Below are 17611 nucleotides of genomic sequence, written 5' to 3'. Positions count from 1 at the left end.
GTCCGAAGCCTCCGTGACACCGCCAAACATCCGCTCCTTAATAATCTCTGCAACAGTGCTCGCAGGGGACTGATGGGTGATGTCCTCTGCGCTCAAAATGTCATTGTCAGGAGCAGACAGCAGAGGCACCACGACGGTTTCCTTCTCCTTCTCGAGAGGAGGCAGAGCTGGTGCTGATCCCTTAGAAGCCCTGGACTTCTTCGGGGCAGGAACTGGGGCAGGCACTTCGGTGGGGGCAGGAAGTTTGTCCCCGACCTTCTCTACAACACCCCCACCATCAACAAGACTGGGTCCCATTCCCTCAGAAGTAGGGGCAACCCCGAGAGGGGCCTCCTAGGCACCTTCGCCCGCCGGAATAACCTCCATTTCTTTGTCCGGAGCCCTCTCTTCAACGGCAGGGGCCTCAACCCTCACCTCAAGAACCTCCTCGAAAGGAAGGACAGGATCCGTCCTAGCCGGTTCGGTGTCTTTGACCAGCCCAGAGATGACCCCTGGAGCCTCTTTCGTCCCCTCATTAGAAGCCCGTCGAGATTGGGGGGCTTGAGAAGACTGAGAAGCCGAGCTCGATCTGCTGCGGCTGGATGGCCGGGATGACTTGCTACGTCGGGAACTCGGTCTGGGAGCCTGAGAGGAGGCCGGAGGAGGAGGAGGTCGGGTAGCCGACCTGGAAGAAATAACTTCGGCCACCCTTTGAGTAGCCTCCCCCACGGATTGCCCAGCTAGGAGGGCATCCAGAGCAGCGTTCATGCTCTCCCGGGACAGTATAAGATTCTTGGGAGGCTTGATTTGGTCCATTTTCACCTTGGAAGCTACAAAGATCCAAAAATCATGGCAAGTTAGAGCAATCCTCAACAAAAATCACAAAAATAAAGCAAAACGGGTAAATGAAATAGAGTACCCGCATCCTGGATATCTCGAAGACTGGACACAAACATACACCTCTCGACATCATACTTCCTTTCGATAGAAGTCATTCAAACAAACCCTACCTGCTCGGTAAGGCTCAACTGGGGCAGGTCGTTGCAACCCAACGAGACGTCTTCCCAGTCGAGTTCTACCCCCAGGACAAATCGAGGTCTTCTTTCAACTCCACCACAACAAAGCCCTCTACCCAGCCCTTTATTGAGTCCTTATAGCCCGTGAAAATGGATAAGCCACCACGGGGGGCAAAATAGTAGAAGCCCTGACTTGCCCGGACGAGACGGAAAAAGGTCACAAACAGACGCGCCGTGGGCATAAACCCCCAACTCAGACAAATGGACTCGAAAGAACACATAAATAAAATGAAGTTGGGAGATAACATTCGAGGGGTTATCTTGAAGTCCTGAAAGACCTCGATAAAGAAGGGAGTGAAAGGAAATGTTAAGCCAAAGTCTCGTTGTTTAACAAAAAAGATTAGGCTAAGGTCTTTCTGTGGGTCTATCAAACCGGGAGGGGGAGGATCGCGAAGAATGATCCTCTCATTCCGGTCCTCTCATTCCGGTAAGGAGCTCGGATATGATAAAGAGGGGTGTCCAAGTATTTTCGAGAGAAGAAGTTTGTCAGATTGGAAGGGGTGATACTAGACTCTAGATTAAAGACTTCAGGAAGCTTTGGGCCTTCCATAGAGGGAAGAGAAGTGTACCTTGAAAATAAAGACAGGGAGGCAAAGATAGCAGTGCGCACGAAGAACAGAGGAATGCAAGAACTTAGAAAAGATGGTGAGAATGTGAAATTTGAAACAATAATGAGACGAAAAGATGTTCTGAACAGTTTTGTCCTGGGGCGGCACGATCATTATTACTCTCGATATTTACCCCCTCATCAGTCAGATAATAACTGATGAGAAGGTAAAGGGGTAATTGATGACTGCTGGATTTCTCCACCCCAATCTGGGCCAGGCCCATGATACCAGCCCATTACTTGGAGGCCCTCAAGTCTCCCACATGAACCCGGCCGGCCCAGCTCTTTCGGCCCAACGAACAGATCCTCTCTAGGCTCAGTTTTAATTTCATCTTCCGGCCCGGCTCGGAATCAGGAAGGTGACCAACCCATCCGTCTTGTGGGCCCATCCGCATGCGTGCCAGGGGAATATCAGATGGCCGTTACGCATGGAGCAGGGATTTGATATCCTCGTACGTCCGAATCAATATGGCAGAGATAGGTGGCCCAATGACGGGCAGTTTGTTATACGTCACTAGCAGACAAAAGGAAACAGATAAAAAGGGGAGGAGTACCCTCCTCTAAGCAAGTTTTTTCACAAACTTACAGAACCCTTGTAAAACCCTATTTTCTGGATCTCAAATCATCAGGTTCATTTGGTATAAGTATCAGTCTATTCAGGCAATTTTAGCTCAAATTATACTTTATTTTTCAATTACTACTAACAAGTTAAAAATACAATACTAATAGTAACTTAAATCTAATATATGTAATAATTGATATATAACTAGAATTAGATGCCCTTATAAAATTTTTTAACTATTGTTTTATCTTTCTAATGCATTAAGAATCACTCAAATTGGACATCGAAAATTTGACTTATAAGTAATTTAACCTAGGCTGCCAAAAAACTTAAAACAGGTCCAATAACGATATGGTTTTTTAAGTCAAATTTAACTTTATTTTAAGATCTCTTAAACCTAGAATTTGATACTTTGGTATTCATGAAACTTTTAGCCTTATGTCTCTAGATTAGTTTGGTATATTTTCATAGCAATTGGGCATCTCTAGCACTAGCTATAGCAAGCAAAACACGGACTGATCAAAATAGACTCACCAATTTTAGCAACTGAACTCAACTTCATATTTTTATGACATTTTCATTCTAATTCAACACCAATCACTCAAGTACAATCAATTACAACATAATATACATTTGAAAACTAACAATTAATTAGCATATACAAGAATAGAGTTTAAGTGAGCATAAACCAAAGTAGCTAGTTGCTCCTCGTTGACTTCTTTCTCCTTCCCCTTTGTCTTAGAGCTTTGGGAAGCTTCTCTCTTTATACTTCTAGTAACTGAAACATTACATTTAAGTATATTAACTACATTCAAGGTTGTTCTCAATTCATGCAAGGCTAGGGAACAAGTCCTACTTACTCTCCACACAAATTTCAATTACCCAAAGTTGTTTCTTTTATAATTGCCACACTAGACTTCCAATTCCACCTTTCCTTCAATTGCTTGATCTTTAACTTTCCCTAATCTTTCTTATAATTCCTCCTCATTTCTAAACATAGAAGAGAAGAAAAGAGCTCAAGGAAGGTTGGAAGTCACTTACCCTTTATTAACTGAATTTCTCTCTCCTTCTAAAGCTTCTATTTCATTACAATTCTTCCTTCCTTGCTCTCTTAATTGCTAGCAAACCTTCAGATGCTCTCTTTCCTTTTGATCTCTACTCAATTTTGGGTGATTGATGAAGAAAAATTTGCGGAAGCTGTGAGGACAAGTTGGTTGAAATTTATTTTTTTTTTATGAATCATTTCTCGAGCTCTAGAATATTCTCTCAAGTTAGGTAATGATCTTTCAAATTTAAGGTCGTTACAAGTAATCCAAAAAAATAAAAATAAAAATTAGGACTTGAGACTTTATAATTTGTACTTTATACTTAAATGCACTTAATATGGAGAAAATTGTTGCAAGATTTTTAGCAATGTATTAAAGGCCTAAAAGAGTTTCTTGATATTCAGAATTAATTTAGGGAAACTTAGGTCGAGTCTAAAAGACTCCTATGACCTTGCCCAACACCTAAAGCGAAAGCAAAATTAGTTTTGGGCAAAATCGAGGAATTTTAAAATTTTTCTTAATTACTATAATTTCATACTCAATGTTCTAATTTTATTTAATTAATTCAAGTATCAATATAAATAAATTATCACACAACAATTTTGTTTATGAAATTAATCTATTAACCAATATGGAGAAAAATAGAGATTAACTATCTTAAAGAAAATTTAGGATACTATCTCTTATAGTACAGATCTAACATTTGCTTGGTGGAATTTAGGTCTCCAAAAGTAGACTCTCTTATCCATCTATAAGAATCGATCTCGGCACGATCCACCGTGATCGAAATCTTTCGCTTTCAAATTTCTTTTAAATGCAGAAATAGGAGATCAAGATTTTTCTCATAGGTTAGGTGAGATGAGTTGGAGAGCTAACAATTAACTCTCGTAACAAAGGAGATAAAAAGATTTCTCTCAACTAAAGAAAGAGATGAACCTGAAGTGGAAGAAGAGAAAAGAAGGTGAGAGGAAAGCTTTCAATTCTGGTCGAGGGAGGAAAATGAGGCCATGCCTCTCTTCTCTCGCCTCTTTCCTTTATATATCCTTAGAATGGATGGGTAGTAATTAGGAATTTAATTTCCTAACCTTTAAATTCTATATGATATTATTCTAGGCTAGAGTGAATTTTTTATATATCACATACATGTATTAATTCTTTAATTTAATTAACTAAATCAATCTCTATTATTTAATTAATGAATTAATCGCTTAATCATAATTAATTAAATTAATCTTCATAAATTTAATAAATCAATCTCATAACTATAAATAATAAAATTAATTTATATTAATTTAATTAATCAAATCCATTAATCACTATTAATAAATTATTAGACTTGACTAATCTTGGGGCCAATAAGAAATTCTACTATCAAATAACTTAGACCCACTAGAATAAGAGTTTGGCCTTTATATTAATTTTATTGTCCCAAGAATAATTTCTGCATATGTCACACACATATCTATTATTAAATCTAAATTAATTAAATTAATATTAATTTAATTGATTTGTAATACCCGGCTAGACTCCGGTATCGGAATCCCTACCGTCCGGTGGGATCTCGAACGTCGGAAATCTCTAGAAGGGTAAGAACATATTTTATTAAAAGGTTTTCATGTATTTTAATGTTTTAAGTATGAAAGAAAATGAGTTTTTGCATGAAAATAGCATTGGAGGAAAACCCAGGTTCGGCCGCCGAAAGTCAAGTTCGGCCGCCGAACATTTCATGGATGCGGAGGCACATTCGGCCCCCGAACGTGGCCTGGCCAGCCACCTATAAAAGGGTCCCTTAGCCGAAAATGGGCGAGCTTTTTCTCCCCATTTCGGCCAAGGTGAGCATTCCGCCATCTTTCCCCAATCTTGAGTTTTTCCTTCCTTTTTCCATGATCTTTACAAGTTTATAACTTTGGTTTTGAAGATCTTTGAGCTTAGAACGAGTTTTGGAGCTTGGAGACCAAAAGTTGGAACTTCTCCCATCTCCAAGTTTAGATCTCCTCAACCCTCGATCTTCAAGAGGTAAGGGCCGATCTTAAACTCCTTATATGTTTTAAAGAAGTTTTAAGAAGTTTTATGGGATAGAAATGCATGTTTAAGTTAGTTGAGCTATGTTAGGTTTTATGTAATTTTTGAGCAATGTAGCTTGTTATGAGTATGTTTGAATTGTTGTAGTTGGGGTATATGCTTGTTTGAGGCCCCTAGGAGCTTGTATGCATGTTTTGGTTGAGTGGTATGCATGATTTATGAGTTTGGAGGCGAAAATGCACAAAGGAGCCAAGTTTCTGCCCTTTGGCAGAAACCAGGTTCGGCAGCCGAAGGCACTTTCGGCCGCCGAACATGGCTGGGGAGGCAGGCCTTTCGGCTGCCGAAGTTGCCCCCGAAAAGAGACTTTCGTCTCTGTCTGGGACGTTCGGCCGCCGAAGGTGCCGCCGAACCTACCTGAGTTTCGTCTCTGTCCAGGACTTTCGGCCGCCGAAAGTGCCCTGTTCAGCCACTTCATGCATATCTCTATGTGATATTTTCAGGATGTTTTAGGGGGTTTTTGGGGAGTTTACTAGAGTTATGTTTATGTATGTTTGGTCCCTCATTGGAGTCCACCTGTGTAGGTTCGGACCCGAGGAACCGAGGACCTCAGCAGTGAGATAGCTACTTCAGAGTCTGTAGAGCTTCAGCCAGAGGTGAGTGGAATGAACCTTAAGTTTTTAAATAAATGAAATATAACTTTTTGGAGCATGTTCATGCATCATATATGCCATGTGATATTCTAGGTTGTTTACATTAGTATTCACGAATATGTTGCATTGCATAATATGATGTGGATGCGGATTGGCTATTGGATGATCCTCTAGTCCTCCTATGGTATGATATGATATGATGATGATACGGTACGGATTACCAGTGAGGCCCATTCTACGCCCCTGGACTATGTTAAGAGAAAGACCAGTGAGGCCCATTCTACGCCCCTGGCATATTGGAATGTTATGTTATGTTATGTATGTAAGAGGAAGACCAGTGAGGCCCATTCTACGCCCCTGGCACGATTGGACTATGTTGAGGACTATAGGTGACAATACCATCCTTATGTGATATGTTTATGATGTGTTGCATTTCATGGAAGCATGAACTATTTAATATATGTTTTCTCTATTCTGCTCACTGGGCTTTATAGCTCACCCCTCTCCCCTAACCCCAGATGTGCAGGTACAGGGTAGACCAGGAGGTTAGCCAGAGTATGAAGTGATATTATGTAATAGTTAGATTGTGGACATGAAAAAAATTGTATTATGATGTAATGTAAAAGAGTTTTAAGTTATGTTATGTAATTTGAATATTGAGGATAGAGTTGTGCTTGACCAATACAGATTGTTAATCCCACTTGTATGTACATGGTCTTTATGATATGAGATATGAGGTTATGTTTCAACCAAGCTTATGTATGATGAGGTACCCCATTGGAGCATTTGATGAGGGCTCCAGTGGAGGTTTATGTTATGCTTATGTTTATGTACAGGTTGAGCTTGGTTGTTATATGAAAATGTTTACAGGTTTATGAGTATTGTTGATCATGTATGGGATTTAACAGGATTACAGGTTATGTCAGGCTTGCTACGGTTCCCGGCGGCCTTATGCCGATCTGGATCCTAGCGCCGGTAGCGGTCCGATTTCCGGGCTGTTACAGAATGGTATCAGAGCCCTAGGTTCATATGATCGGACCTAGAGTGTCGGGCTCATAGAAGTATAGAAGGTCAAGCACAATAGGAAAGGTCATGTCCACTAGGATAGGATGTGGAGTCCTGTCTTACATGATGATGTGATATGCCATGATTATATGCATGTGCATAAATGATATGTTATGTATGCGATGTATGTGATGCGGGTTCATGTGTGCCCACATGAACCATATGATGCTGATGTTCTATGTGTTATGTGCTGTTTTCAGAAGACAGGATGAGAGGAACTCGTCGATCAGCAAGATTGACTGGAGTGCCACCAGAGGATGAGGGCATAAACGCCCGTCCTCCAGCATTGCCTAGGGCAATGTCTAGCAGGTCCAACAGGGACAGAGTAGCAAGAGACCCTAGAAGGTCTCTGGATCTGGGTAGGAGCAGATCAGTCAGAGGGACAGTTCAGGGAGGAGCGTCAGAGGATATGGGGGATGATATGGACGTAGAACAGAGGAGGGATGGCAGTTTGGGGATGAGTATGCTAGAGGAAGGTATGGGAGAGTCCCAAGGAGGCACTCAGGCCTCGGGTTTTGTTCAGCCACCTCACTACCCACCTTTCTCACAGAATCCCGGGTATTCGATGGGAGGTACATCGGATTACCCTAGTTTTAGCCCTTACCCCACACAGATGCCATACCCACCATACCCACAGTATCCTGTGTATCCACCACCCTACTATCCAAATCCAGCAAATCCTACCTCAGAAAATGTTGCACCACCTCCACCACCTGCAGAACCAGTAGCCCCAGTTACTCAACCTCCTAACCCTAGCTCATCCAGAGGGAGCAAGGTCAAGATGACCGACTACATGAAGCTGGGTGCTCCCCAATATGATAGTGGTGATGACCCATTTATGTATCTAGAGAGGGTCAAAATGATAACAGACGAGATAGGGGCGGATGACAGTAGAGCCATTCAGATGGCTGGGTTCACCCTAAAATGCAAGAAGGCCCGTGAGTGGTTCAAGAACTACATTAAACCGAGGGTGGACAGTCTTCCATGGGAGGATTTCGCAAATGAGTTTGCAGGATGGGCTTTCCCTGATAGTTCAAGGGAATTGAAGATAGTAGAATTCGAGCAGTTGAGGCAGACTGATGACATGAGTGTAGATGAGTATACTGACAGGTTTATGGAGTTGCTGCCGTTTGCTGGGCAGGACCTTAGCACAGATCAGAAGAAGTCAAGGAGGTATATCATGAAGCTCCATCCCAGGTATTCCTCCTTGGTGCAGTCAGCAGATAGAGAGAGTTTTCACACCATAGTCGATATGGCTAGGAGAATGGAGGCTAGTGCTATCGTCGAGGGAAAAGTCAAACAGTCAGCAGCACAGCCTTCCGGTTCGAGAACCCCAGGTAGGGGGAAAGAGGATCCTTCTTCCTTAAGCTCAGGCAGTAAGAGGTGGAGCAGTACCACCAAGAAGCAGAAGAAGAACAAGTTTTGGAGCAAGATCAAGTCAGGTCTGGGATTAGGAAGTGGCTCGAGCTCAGGTGCAGACAATGTAGCATGTGTGAAGTGTGGTAAGCCACACAGGGGAGTGTGCCTCTATGGGTCCAGAGCCTGCTTCAGATGTGGGCAGGAGGGACATATGGCTCGGGATTGTCCTAGAGCAGCTGTTATGGCACAGCCCCAGCAGACAGATTCAGGCAGTGTAGCTCAGCCAGTAGCTCCAGCACCAACTCAAGCCAGTGGCAGAGGTAGAGGGAGAGGAGCAGCCTCTTCCTCAGCGGGTTTCAGAGGTGAAGGTCCGTCAGCTCCAGCGAGGATCTTCACAATGACGCAGCAAGAGGCTAACACATCCAACACCGTGGTGGCAGGTAATCTCATCATTGGTTGTTCTGATGTGTATGCATTGATGGACCCTGGTGCATCTCATTCTTTCATTGCTCCGAGAGCCGTGCAGAGGTTAGGGTTGATGGTCTCTGAGTTAGAGTGTCCCCTATGGGTCAGTGGACCCAAGTGTGACCCGTCAGTGGCAGAGTCAGTCTGCCAATGTAGTCCAGTTTTTGTGGAGGGAAGATGCATGTCCGCCGACCTTGTGGTTCTAGAGTTGACTGATTTTGACGTCATTCTAGGGATGGACTGGTTATCTACCCATGGTGCTACCTTGGACTGCAGGGACAAGGTAGTAAAGTTCAGATGTCAGGATGGGTCAGAAGTCGTCTTCAGAGGAGACAAAAGGGGTACACCTAGAGGTATGATATCGGCCCTACAAGCTCGTAGGCTGCTCAGGAGGGGTTGTCAGGGTTTTCTAGCTCACGTGAGAGAGCTAGACATTCAGGTTACAGAGCCCGCCGCAGTGCCAGTGGTTAATGAGTTTTTAGATGTGTTCCCAGACGAGCTTCCAGGTTTACCACCTGCTAGGGAGATAGAGTTCGAGATAGAGTTAATGCCTGGAACGAGACCGATCTCTATCCCTCCCTACAGGATGGCCCCAGCTGAGTTGAAAGAGTTGAAAGAACAGTTACAGGATCTGGTAGATAAGGGCTTCATCCGTCCGAGTACCTCACCTTGGGGTGCTCCAGTACTCTTTGTAAGAAAGAAGGATGGATCCCTTAGACTTTGTATCGACTACAGGCAGTTGAACAAAGTCACTACCAAGAATAAGTACCCATTGCCAAGGATCGACGATCTATTCGACCAGCTAGCAGGAGCGGGTTGTTTCTCCAAGATAGATCTGAGATCAGGGTACCATCAGTTGAGGATCAGGGAAGAGGACGTACCAAAGACAGCTTTCAGGACCAGATATGGGCAGTATGAGTTCCTTGTAATGCCGTTCGGGTTAACAAACGCCCCTGCAGCATTCATGGACCTCATGAACAGAGTGTTTAGACAGTACCTGGACCACTTTGTTATTGTCTTCATAGATGATATCTTAGTGTATTCCAGGAATGCAGAGGAGCATGCCCATCATCTGAAGATAGTTCTGCAGACCTTGAGGGAACATGGCTTGTATGCCAAGTTCTCCAAGTGTGAGTTCTGGTTGAGGAGCATCTCATTCTTGGGGCATGTAGTGTCAGAGAATGGAATAGAGGTAGACCCCAAGAAAGTGGAGGCTGTGACTAACTGGCCTAGACCCACCACAGTGACTGAGATCAGAAGTTTCTTGGGTTTGGCTGGTTATTACAGGAGGTTCGTTCAGGACTTCTCAAAGATTGCAGCTCCTCTAACTAGATTGACCAGAAAGAACCAGAGGTTCGTATGGACCGATCAGTGTGAAGAGAGTTTCGAGGAGCTTAAGAAAAGGTTGACTTCAGCACCAGTGTTAGCTCTGCCAACTAGCAATGAGGACTTCACAGTGTTCTGTGATGCTTCTAGAGTAGGTTTGGGTTGTGTGTTGATGCAGAATGGCAAGGTAATCGCTTATGCTTCTAGACAGCTGAAGAGGCATGAGTTGAATTACCCCACACACGATCTTGAGATGGCAGCAGTCATCTTTGCACTCAAGATGTGGAGGCATTACCTCTATGGGGTAAAATGTGAGATCTTCACAGATCATAAGAGCCTGCAGCACATCTTGAGTCAGAGAGATTTGAATTTGAGACAGAGGAGATGGGTAGAACTGCTCAGTGACTATGATTGCAGAATCCAGTACCATCCGGGTAAGGCGAATGTTGTGGCAGACGCCCTAAGCCGGAAGTCACTAGGCAGTTTATCCCACATCACGGCAGAGAGGAGACCGGTGGTGAAGGAGTTTTACAAGCTCATGAATGAAGGTCTACAGTTAGAGTTGTCTGGTACAGGTGCTTTGATTGCACAGATGAGAGTGACACCCGTGTTTCTGGAGCAGGTGGCTCAGAAACAGCATGAGGACCCGGAGTTAGTGAAGATTGCCTGGACTGTTCAGTCAGGCAATGATAGCGAGTACAGATTTGACAGTAAGGGGATCCTCCGCTATGGGAACAGATTATGTGTACCAGATGACATCGGACTAAAAGGAGACATTATGAGAGAAGCTCATAATGCAAGATACAGCGTTCACCCCGGAGCCACCAAGATGTATCAAGATTTAAAGAAGGTTTATTGGTGGCCAGCGATGAAGAGAGAAGTGGCACAGTTTGTGTCCGCCTGCGAAGTATGTCAGAGGGTGAAGCTGGAACATCAGAAGCCGGCTGGAATGCTGAACTCGCTACCTATTCCAGAGTGGAAATGGGAGAATATAGCTATGGACTTCGTAGTGGGGTTACCGGCGACGTCCAACAGATTGGACTCCATATGGGTGATTGTGGACAGATTCACCAAATCTGCTCACTTCATCCCTGTCAGGAGTGGCTATTCTGTGGACAAGTTGGCGCAGGTATATGTAGATGAGATAGTCAGACTGCATGGGGTTCCCGTTTCTATAGTGTCAGATAGAGGGCCCCAGTTCACCTCCAGGTTTTGGCGGAGTCTGCAGGATGCCATGGGTACCAGGTTGGATTTCAGTACTGCCTTCCATCCACAGACGGACGGACAGTCAGAAAGGACCATCCAGACCATCGAGGATATGCTTAGGATGTGTGTGCTGGACTTTGGCGGTTCTTGGAGGCAGCATCTACCTTTGGTGGAGTTTGCCTACAATAACAGCCATCATGCTAGCATCGGGATGGCTCCATATGAAGCTTTGTATGGAAGGAAGTGCAGGTCCCCTGTTTGCTGGGAGGAAGTTGGAGAGAAGGCTTTAGCAGGGCCAGAGTTAGTTGAGATCACCAGCAGAATGGTACCCATCATCAGAGAGAGAATCAAAACAGCTGCAAGCAGACAGAAAAGTTATGCAGACGTCCGCAGGAGACAGTTAGAGTTTCAGGAGGGGGATCTGGTATTGCTCAAGGTGTCTCCAATGAAGGGAGTGGTTCGCTTCGGGAAGAAAGGTAAGCTGGCTCCACGGTACATCGGACCCTTTGAAGTCCTGCAAAGGATTGGGAATGTGTCGTACAAGCTAGACTTGCCTGCCTCTATGGAAAGAATCCATCCGGTTTTCCATGTTTCTATGTTGAGGAAGTTCGTGTCAGATCCGAGCAAGATTCTTAGTGAGCCTGATGTAGAGATCCAAGAGGATCTCACCTATGTAGAGCAGCCAGTGCCGATTCTTGACACTCAGATCAGAAAGTTGAGAAACAAGGAAATCCCGATGGTGAAAGTCCTTTGGAACCACCACAACATAGAAGAATGCACTTGGGAGACACGGGAGTCCATGCTCCAGCAATATCCCCACCTCTTTTAAGGTTAGTCCCCACGTGTTTTATATGTATGTATGTATGTATGTTATGTTGTTTGCTATGCATGTATCAGTTGAGGAACATTCGGGGACGAATGTTCTTAAGGGGGGGAGAATGTAATACCCGGCTAGACTCCGGTATCGGAATCCCTACCGTCCGGTGGGATCTCGAACGTTGGAAATCTCTAGAAGGGTAAGAACATGTTTTATTAAAAGGTTTTCATGTATTTTAATGTTTTAAGTATGAAAGAAAATGAGTTTTTGCATGAAAATAGCATTGGAGGAAAACCCAGGTTCGGCCGCCGAAAGTCAAGTTCGGCCGCCGAACATTTCATGGATGCGGAGGCACATTCGGCCCCCGAACGTGGCCTGGCCAGCCACCTATAAAAGGGTCCCTTAGCCGAAAATGGGCGAGCTTTTTCTCCCCATTTCGGCCAAGGTGAGCATTCCGCCATCTTTCCCCAATCTTGAGTTTTTCCTTCCTTTTTCCATGATCTTTACAAGTTTATAACTTTGGTTTTGAAGATCTTTGAGCTTAGAACGAGTTTTGGAGCTTGGAGACCAAAAGTTGGAACTTCTCCCATCTCCAAGTTTAGATCTCCTCAACCCTCGATCTTCAAGAGGTAAGGGCCGATCTTAAACTCCTTATATGTTTTAAAGAAGTTTTAAGAAGTTTTATGGGATAGAAATGCATGTTTAAGTTAGTTGAGCTATGTTAGGTTTTATGTAATTTTTGAGCAATGTAGCTTGTTATGAGTATGTTTGAATTGTTGTAGTTGGGGTATATGCTTGTTTGAGGCCCCTAGGAGCTTGTATGCATGTTTTGGTTGAGTGGTATGCATGATTTATGAGTTTGGAGGCGAAAATGCACAAAGGAGCCAAGTTTCTGCCCTTTGGCAGAAACCAGGTTCGGCAGCCGAAGGCACTTTCGGCCGCCGAACATGGCTGGGGAGGCAGGCCTTTCGGCTGCCGAAGTTGCCCCCGAAAAGAGACTTTCGTCTCTGTCTGGGACGTTCGGCCGCCGAAGGTGCCGCCGAACCTACCTGAGTTTCGTCTCTGTCTAGGACTTTCGGCCGCCGAAGGTGCCGCCGAAAGTGCCCTGTTCAGCCACTTCATGCATATCTCTATGTGATATTTTCAGGATGTTTTAGGGGGTTTTTGGGGAGTTTACTAGAGTTATGTTTATGTATGTTTGGTCCCTCATTGGAGTCCACCTGTGTAGGTTCGGACCCGAGGAACCGAGGACCTCAGCAGTGAGATAGCTGCTTCAGAGTCTGTAGAGCTTCAGCCAGAGGTGAGTGGAATGAACCTTAAGTTTTTAAATAAATGAAATATAACTTTTTGGAGCATGTTCATGCATCATATATGCCATGTGATATTCTAGGTTGTTTACATTAGTATTCACGAATATGTTGCATTGCATAATATGATGTGGATGCGGATTGGCTATTGGATGATCCTCTAGTCCTCCTATGGTATGATATGATATGATGATGATACGGTACGGATTACCAGTGAGGCCCATTCTACGCCCCTGGACTATGTTAAGAGAAAGACCAGTGAGGCCCATTCTACGCCCCTGGCATATTGGAATGTTATGTTATGTTATGTATGTAAGAGGAAGACCAGTGAGGCCCATTCTACGCCCCTGGCACGATTGGACTATGTTGAGGACTATAGGTGACAATACCATCCTTATGTGATATGTTTATGATGTGTTGCATTTCATGGAAGCATGAACTATTTAATATATGTTTTCTCTATTCTGCTCACTGGGCTTTATAGCTCACCCCTCTCCCCTAACCCCAGATGTGCAGGTACAGGGTAGACCAGGAGGTTAGCCAGAGTATGAAGTGATATTATGTAATAGTTAGATTGTGGACATGAAAAAAATTGTATTATGATGTAATGTAAAAGAGTTTTAAGTTATGTTATGTAATTTGAATATTGAGGATAGAGTTGTGCTTGACCAATACAGATTGTTAATCCCACTTGTATGTACATGGTCTTTATGATATGAGATATGAGGTTATGTTTCAACCAAGCTTATGTATGATGAGGTACCCCATTGGAGCATTTGATGAGGGCTCCAGTGGAGGTTTATGTTATGCTTATGTTTATGTACAGGTTGAGCTTGGTTGTTATATGAAAATGTTTACAGGTTTATGAGTATTGTTGATCATGTATGGGATTTAACAGGATTACAGGTTATGTCAGGCTTGCTACGGTTCCCGGCGGCCTTATGCCGATCTGGATCCTAGCGCCGGTAGCGGTCCAATTTCCGGGCTGTTACAGAATGGTATCAGAGCCCTAGGTTCATATGATCGGACCTAGAGTGTCGGGCTCATAGAAGTATAGAAGGTCAAGCACAATAGGAAAGGTCATGTCCACTAGGATAGGATGTGGAGTCCTGTCTTACATGATGATGTGATATGCCATGATTATATGCATGTGCATAAATGATATGTTATGTATGCGATGTATGTGATGCGGGTTCATGTGTGCCCACATGAACCATATGATGCTGATGTTCTATGTGTTATGTGCTGTTTTCAGAAGACAGGATGAGAGGAACTCGTCGATCAGCAAGATTGACTGGAGTGCCACCAGAGGATGAGGGCATGAACGCCCGTCCTCCAGCATTGCCTAGGGCAATGTCTAGCAGGTCCAACAGGGACAGAGTAGCAAGAGACCCTAGAAGGTCTCTGGATCTGGGTAGGAGCAGATCAGTCAGAGGGACAGTTCAGGGAGGAGTGTCAGAGGATATGGGGGATGATATGGACGTAGAACAGAGGAGGGATGGCAGTTTGGGGATGAGTATGCCAGAGGAAGGTATGGGAGAGTCCCAAGGAGGCACTCAGGCCTCGGGTTTTGTTCAGCCACCTCATTACCCACCTTTCTCACAGAATCCCGGGTATTCGATGGGAGGTACATCGGATTACCCTAGTTTTAGCCCTTACCCCACACAGATGCCATACCCACCATACTACCCACCATACCCACAGTATCCTGTGTATCCACCACCCTACTATCCAAATCCAGCAAATCCTACCTCAGAAAATGTTGCACCACCTCCACCACCTGCAGAACCAGCAGCCCCAGTTACTCAACCTCCTAACCCTAGCTCATCCAGAGGGAGCAAGGTCAAGATGACCGACTACATGAAGCTGGGTGCTCCCCAATATGATAGTGGTGATGACCCATTTATGTATCTAGAGAGGGTCAAAATGATAACAGACGAGATAGGGGCGGATGACAGTAGAGCCATTCAGATGGCTGGGTTCACCCTAAAATGCAAGAAGGCCCGTGAGTGGTTCAAGAACTACATTAAACCGAGGGTGGACAGTCTTCCATGGGAGGATTTCGCAAATGAGTTTGCAGGATGGGCTTTCCCTGATAGTTCAAGGGAATTGAAGATAGTAGAATTCGAGCAGTTGAGGCAGACTGATGACATGAGTGTAGATGAGTATACTGACAGGTTTATGGAGTTGCTGCCGTTTGCTGGGCAGGACCTTAGCACAGATCAGAAGAAGTCAAGGAGGTATATCATGAAGCTCCATCCCAGGTATTCCTCCTTGGTGCAGTCAGCAGATAGAGAGAGTTTTCACACCATAGTCGATATGGCTAGGAGAATGGAGGCTAGTGCTATCGTCGAGGGAAAAGTCAAACAGTCAGCAGCACAGCCTTCCGGTTCGAGAACCCCAGGTAGGGGGAAAGAGGATCCTTCTTCCTTAAGCTCAGGCAGTAAGAGGTGGAGCAGTACCACCAAGAAGCAGAAGAAGAACAAGTTTTGGAGCAAGATCAAGTCAGGTCTGGGATTAGGAAGTGGCTCGAGCTCAGGTGCAGACAATGTAGCATGTGTGAAGTGTGGTAAGCCACACAGGGGAGTGTGCCTCTATGGGTCCAGAGCCTGCTTCAGATGTGGGCAGGAGGGACATATGGCTCGGGATTGTCCTAGAGCAGCTGTTATGGCACAGCCCCAGCAGACAGATTCAGGCAGTGTAGCTCAGCCAGTAGCTCCAGCACCAACTCAAGCCAGTGGCAGAGGTAGAGGGAGAGGAGCAGCCTCTTCCTCAGCGGGTTTCAGAGGTGAAGGTCCGTCAGCTCCAGCGAGGATCTTCACAATGACGCAGCAAGAGGCTAACACATCCAACACCGTGGTGGCAGGTAATCTCATCATTGGTTGTTCTGATGTGTATGCATTGATGGACCCTGGTGCATCTCATTCTTTCATTGCTCCGAGAGCCGTGCAGAGGTTAGGGTTGATGGTCTCTGAGTTAGAGTGTCCCCTATGGGTCAGTGGACCCAAGTGTGACCCGTCAGTGGCAGAGTCAGTCTGCCAATGTAGTCCAGTTTTTGTGGAGGGAAGATGCATGTCCGCCGACCTTGTGGTTCTAGAGTTGACTGATTTTGACGTCATTCTAGGGATGGACTGGTTATCTACCCATGGTGCTACCTTGGACTGCAGGGACAAGGTAGTAAAGTTCAGATGTCAGGATGGGTCAGAAGTCGTCTTCAGAGGAGACAAAAGGGGTACACCTAGAGGTATGATATCGGCCCTACAAGCTCGTAGGCTGCTCAGGAGGGGTTGTCAGGGTTTTCTAGCTCACGTGAGAGAGCTAGACATTCAGGTTACAGAGCCCGCCGCAGTGCCAGTGGTTAATGAGTTTTTAGATGTGTTCCCAGACGAGCTTCCAGGTTTACCACCTGCTAGGGAGATAGAGTTCGAGATAGAGTTAATGCCTGGAACGAGACCGATCTCTATCCCTCCCTACAGGATGGCCCCAGCTGAGTTGAAAGAGTTGAAAGAACAGTTACAGGATCTGGAAGATAAGGGCTTCATCCGACCGAGTACCTCACCTTGGGGTGCTCCAGTACTCTTTGTAAGAAAGAAGGATGGATCCCTTAGACTTTGTATCGACTACAGGCAGTTGAACAAAGTCACTACCAAGAATAAGTACCCATTGCCAAGGATCGACGATCTATTCGACCAGCTAGCAGGAGCGGGTTGTTTCTCCAAGATAGATCTGAGATCAGGGTACCATCAGTTGAGGATCAGGGAAGAGGACGTACCAAAGACAGCTTTCAGGACCAGATATGGGCAGTATGAGTTCCTTGTAATGCCGTTCGGGTTAACAAACGCCCCTGCAGCATTCATGGACCTCATGAACAGAGTGTTTAGACAGTACCTGGACCACTTTGTTATTGTCTTCATAGATGATATCTTAGTGTATTCCAGGAATGCAGAGGAGCATGCCCATCATCTGAAGATAGTTCTGCAGACCTTGAGGGAACATGGCTTGTATGCCAAGTTCTCCAAGTGTGAGTTCTGGTTGAGGAGCATCTCATTCTTGGGGCATGTAGTGTCAGAGAATGGAATAGAGGTAGACCCCAAGAAAGTGGAGGCTGTGACTAACTGGCCTAG

The 17611-nt window shown here is 45.0% G+C and overlaps 1 protein-coding gene across 1 annotated transcript in view; it reads right to left on the bottom strand.

The window, feature by feature from the left end:
• Positions 1 to 333: 333 nt before the first annotated feature.
• Positions 334 to 17611, bottom strand: part of LOC122723987 — a 74602-nt gene continuing 57324 nt past the window's right edge. Inside the window, exon 4 of the mRNA XM_043958131.1 lies at positions 334 to 809. Coding sequence (XP_043814066.1) covers positions 334 to 809 — 476 coding nt within the window. The remainder of the gene's footprint in view (positions 810 to 17611) is intronic.

The sequence above is a fragment of the Manihot esculenta genome, chromosome 7, assembly GCF_001659605.2.
Source record: "Manihot esculenta cultivar AM560-2 chromosome 7, M.esculenta_v8, whole genome shotgun sequence".
Classification (NCBI taxonomy): Eukaryota; Viridiplantae; Streptophyta; class Magnoliopsida; order Malpighiales; family Euphorbiaceae; genus Manihot; species Manihot esculenta.
Note: the sequence above shows the minus strand (reverse complement) of the source record. Positions and strands in the feature narration are given on the sequence as shown.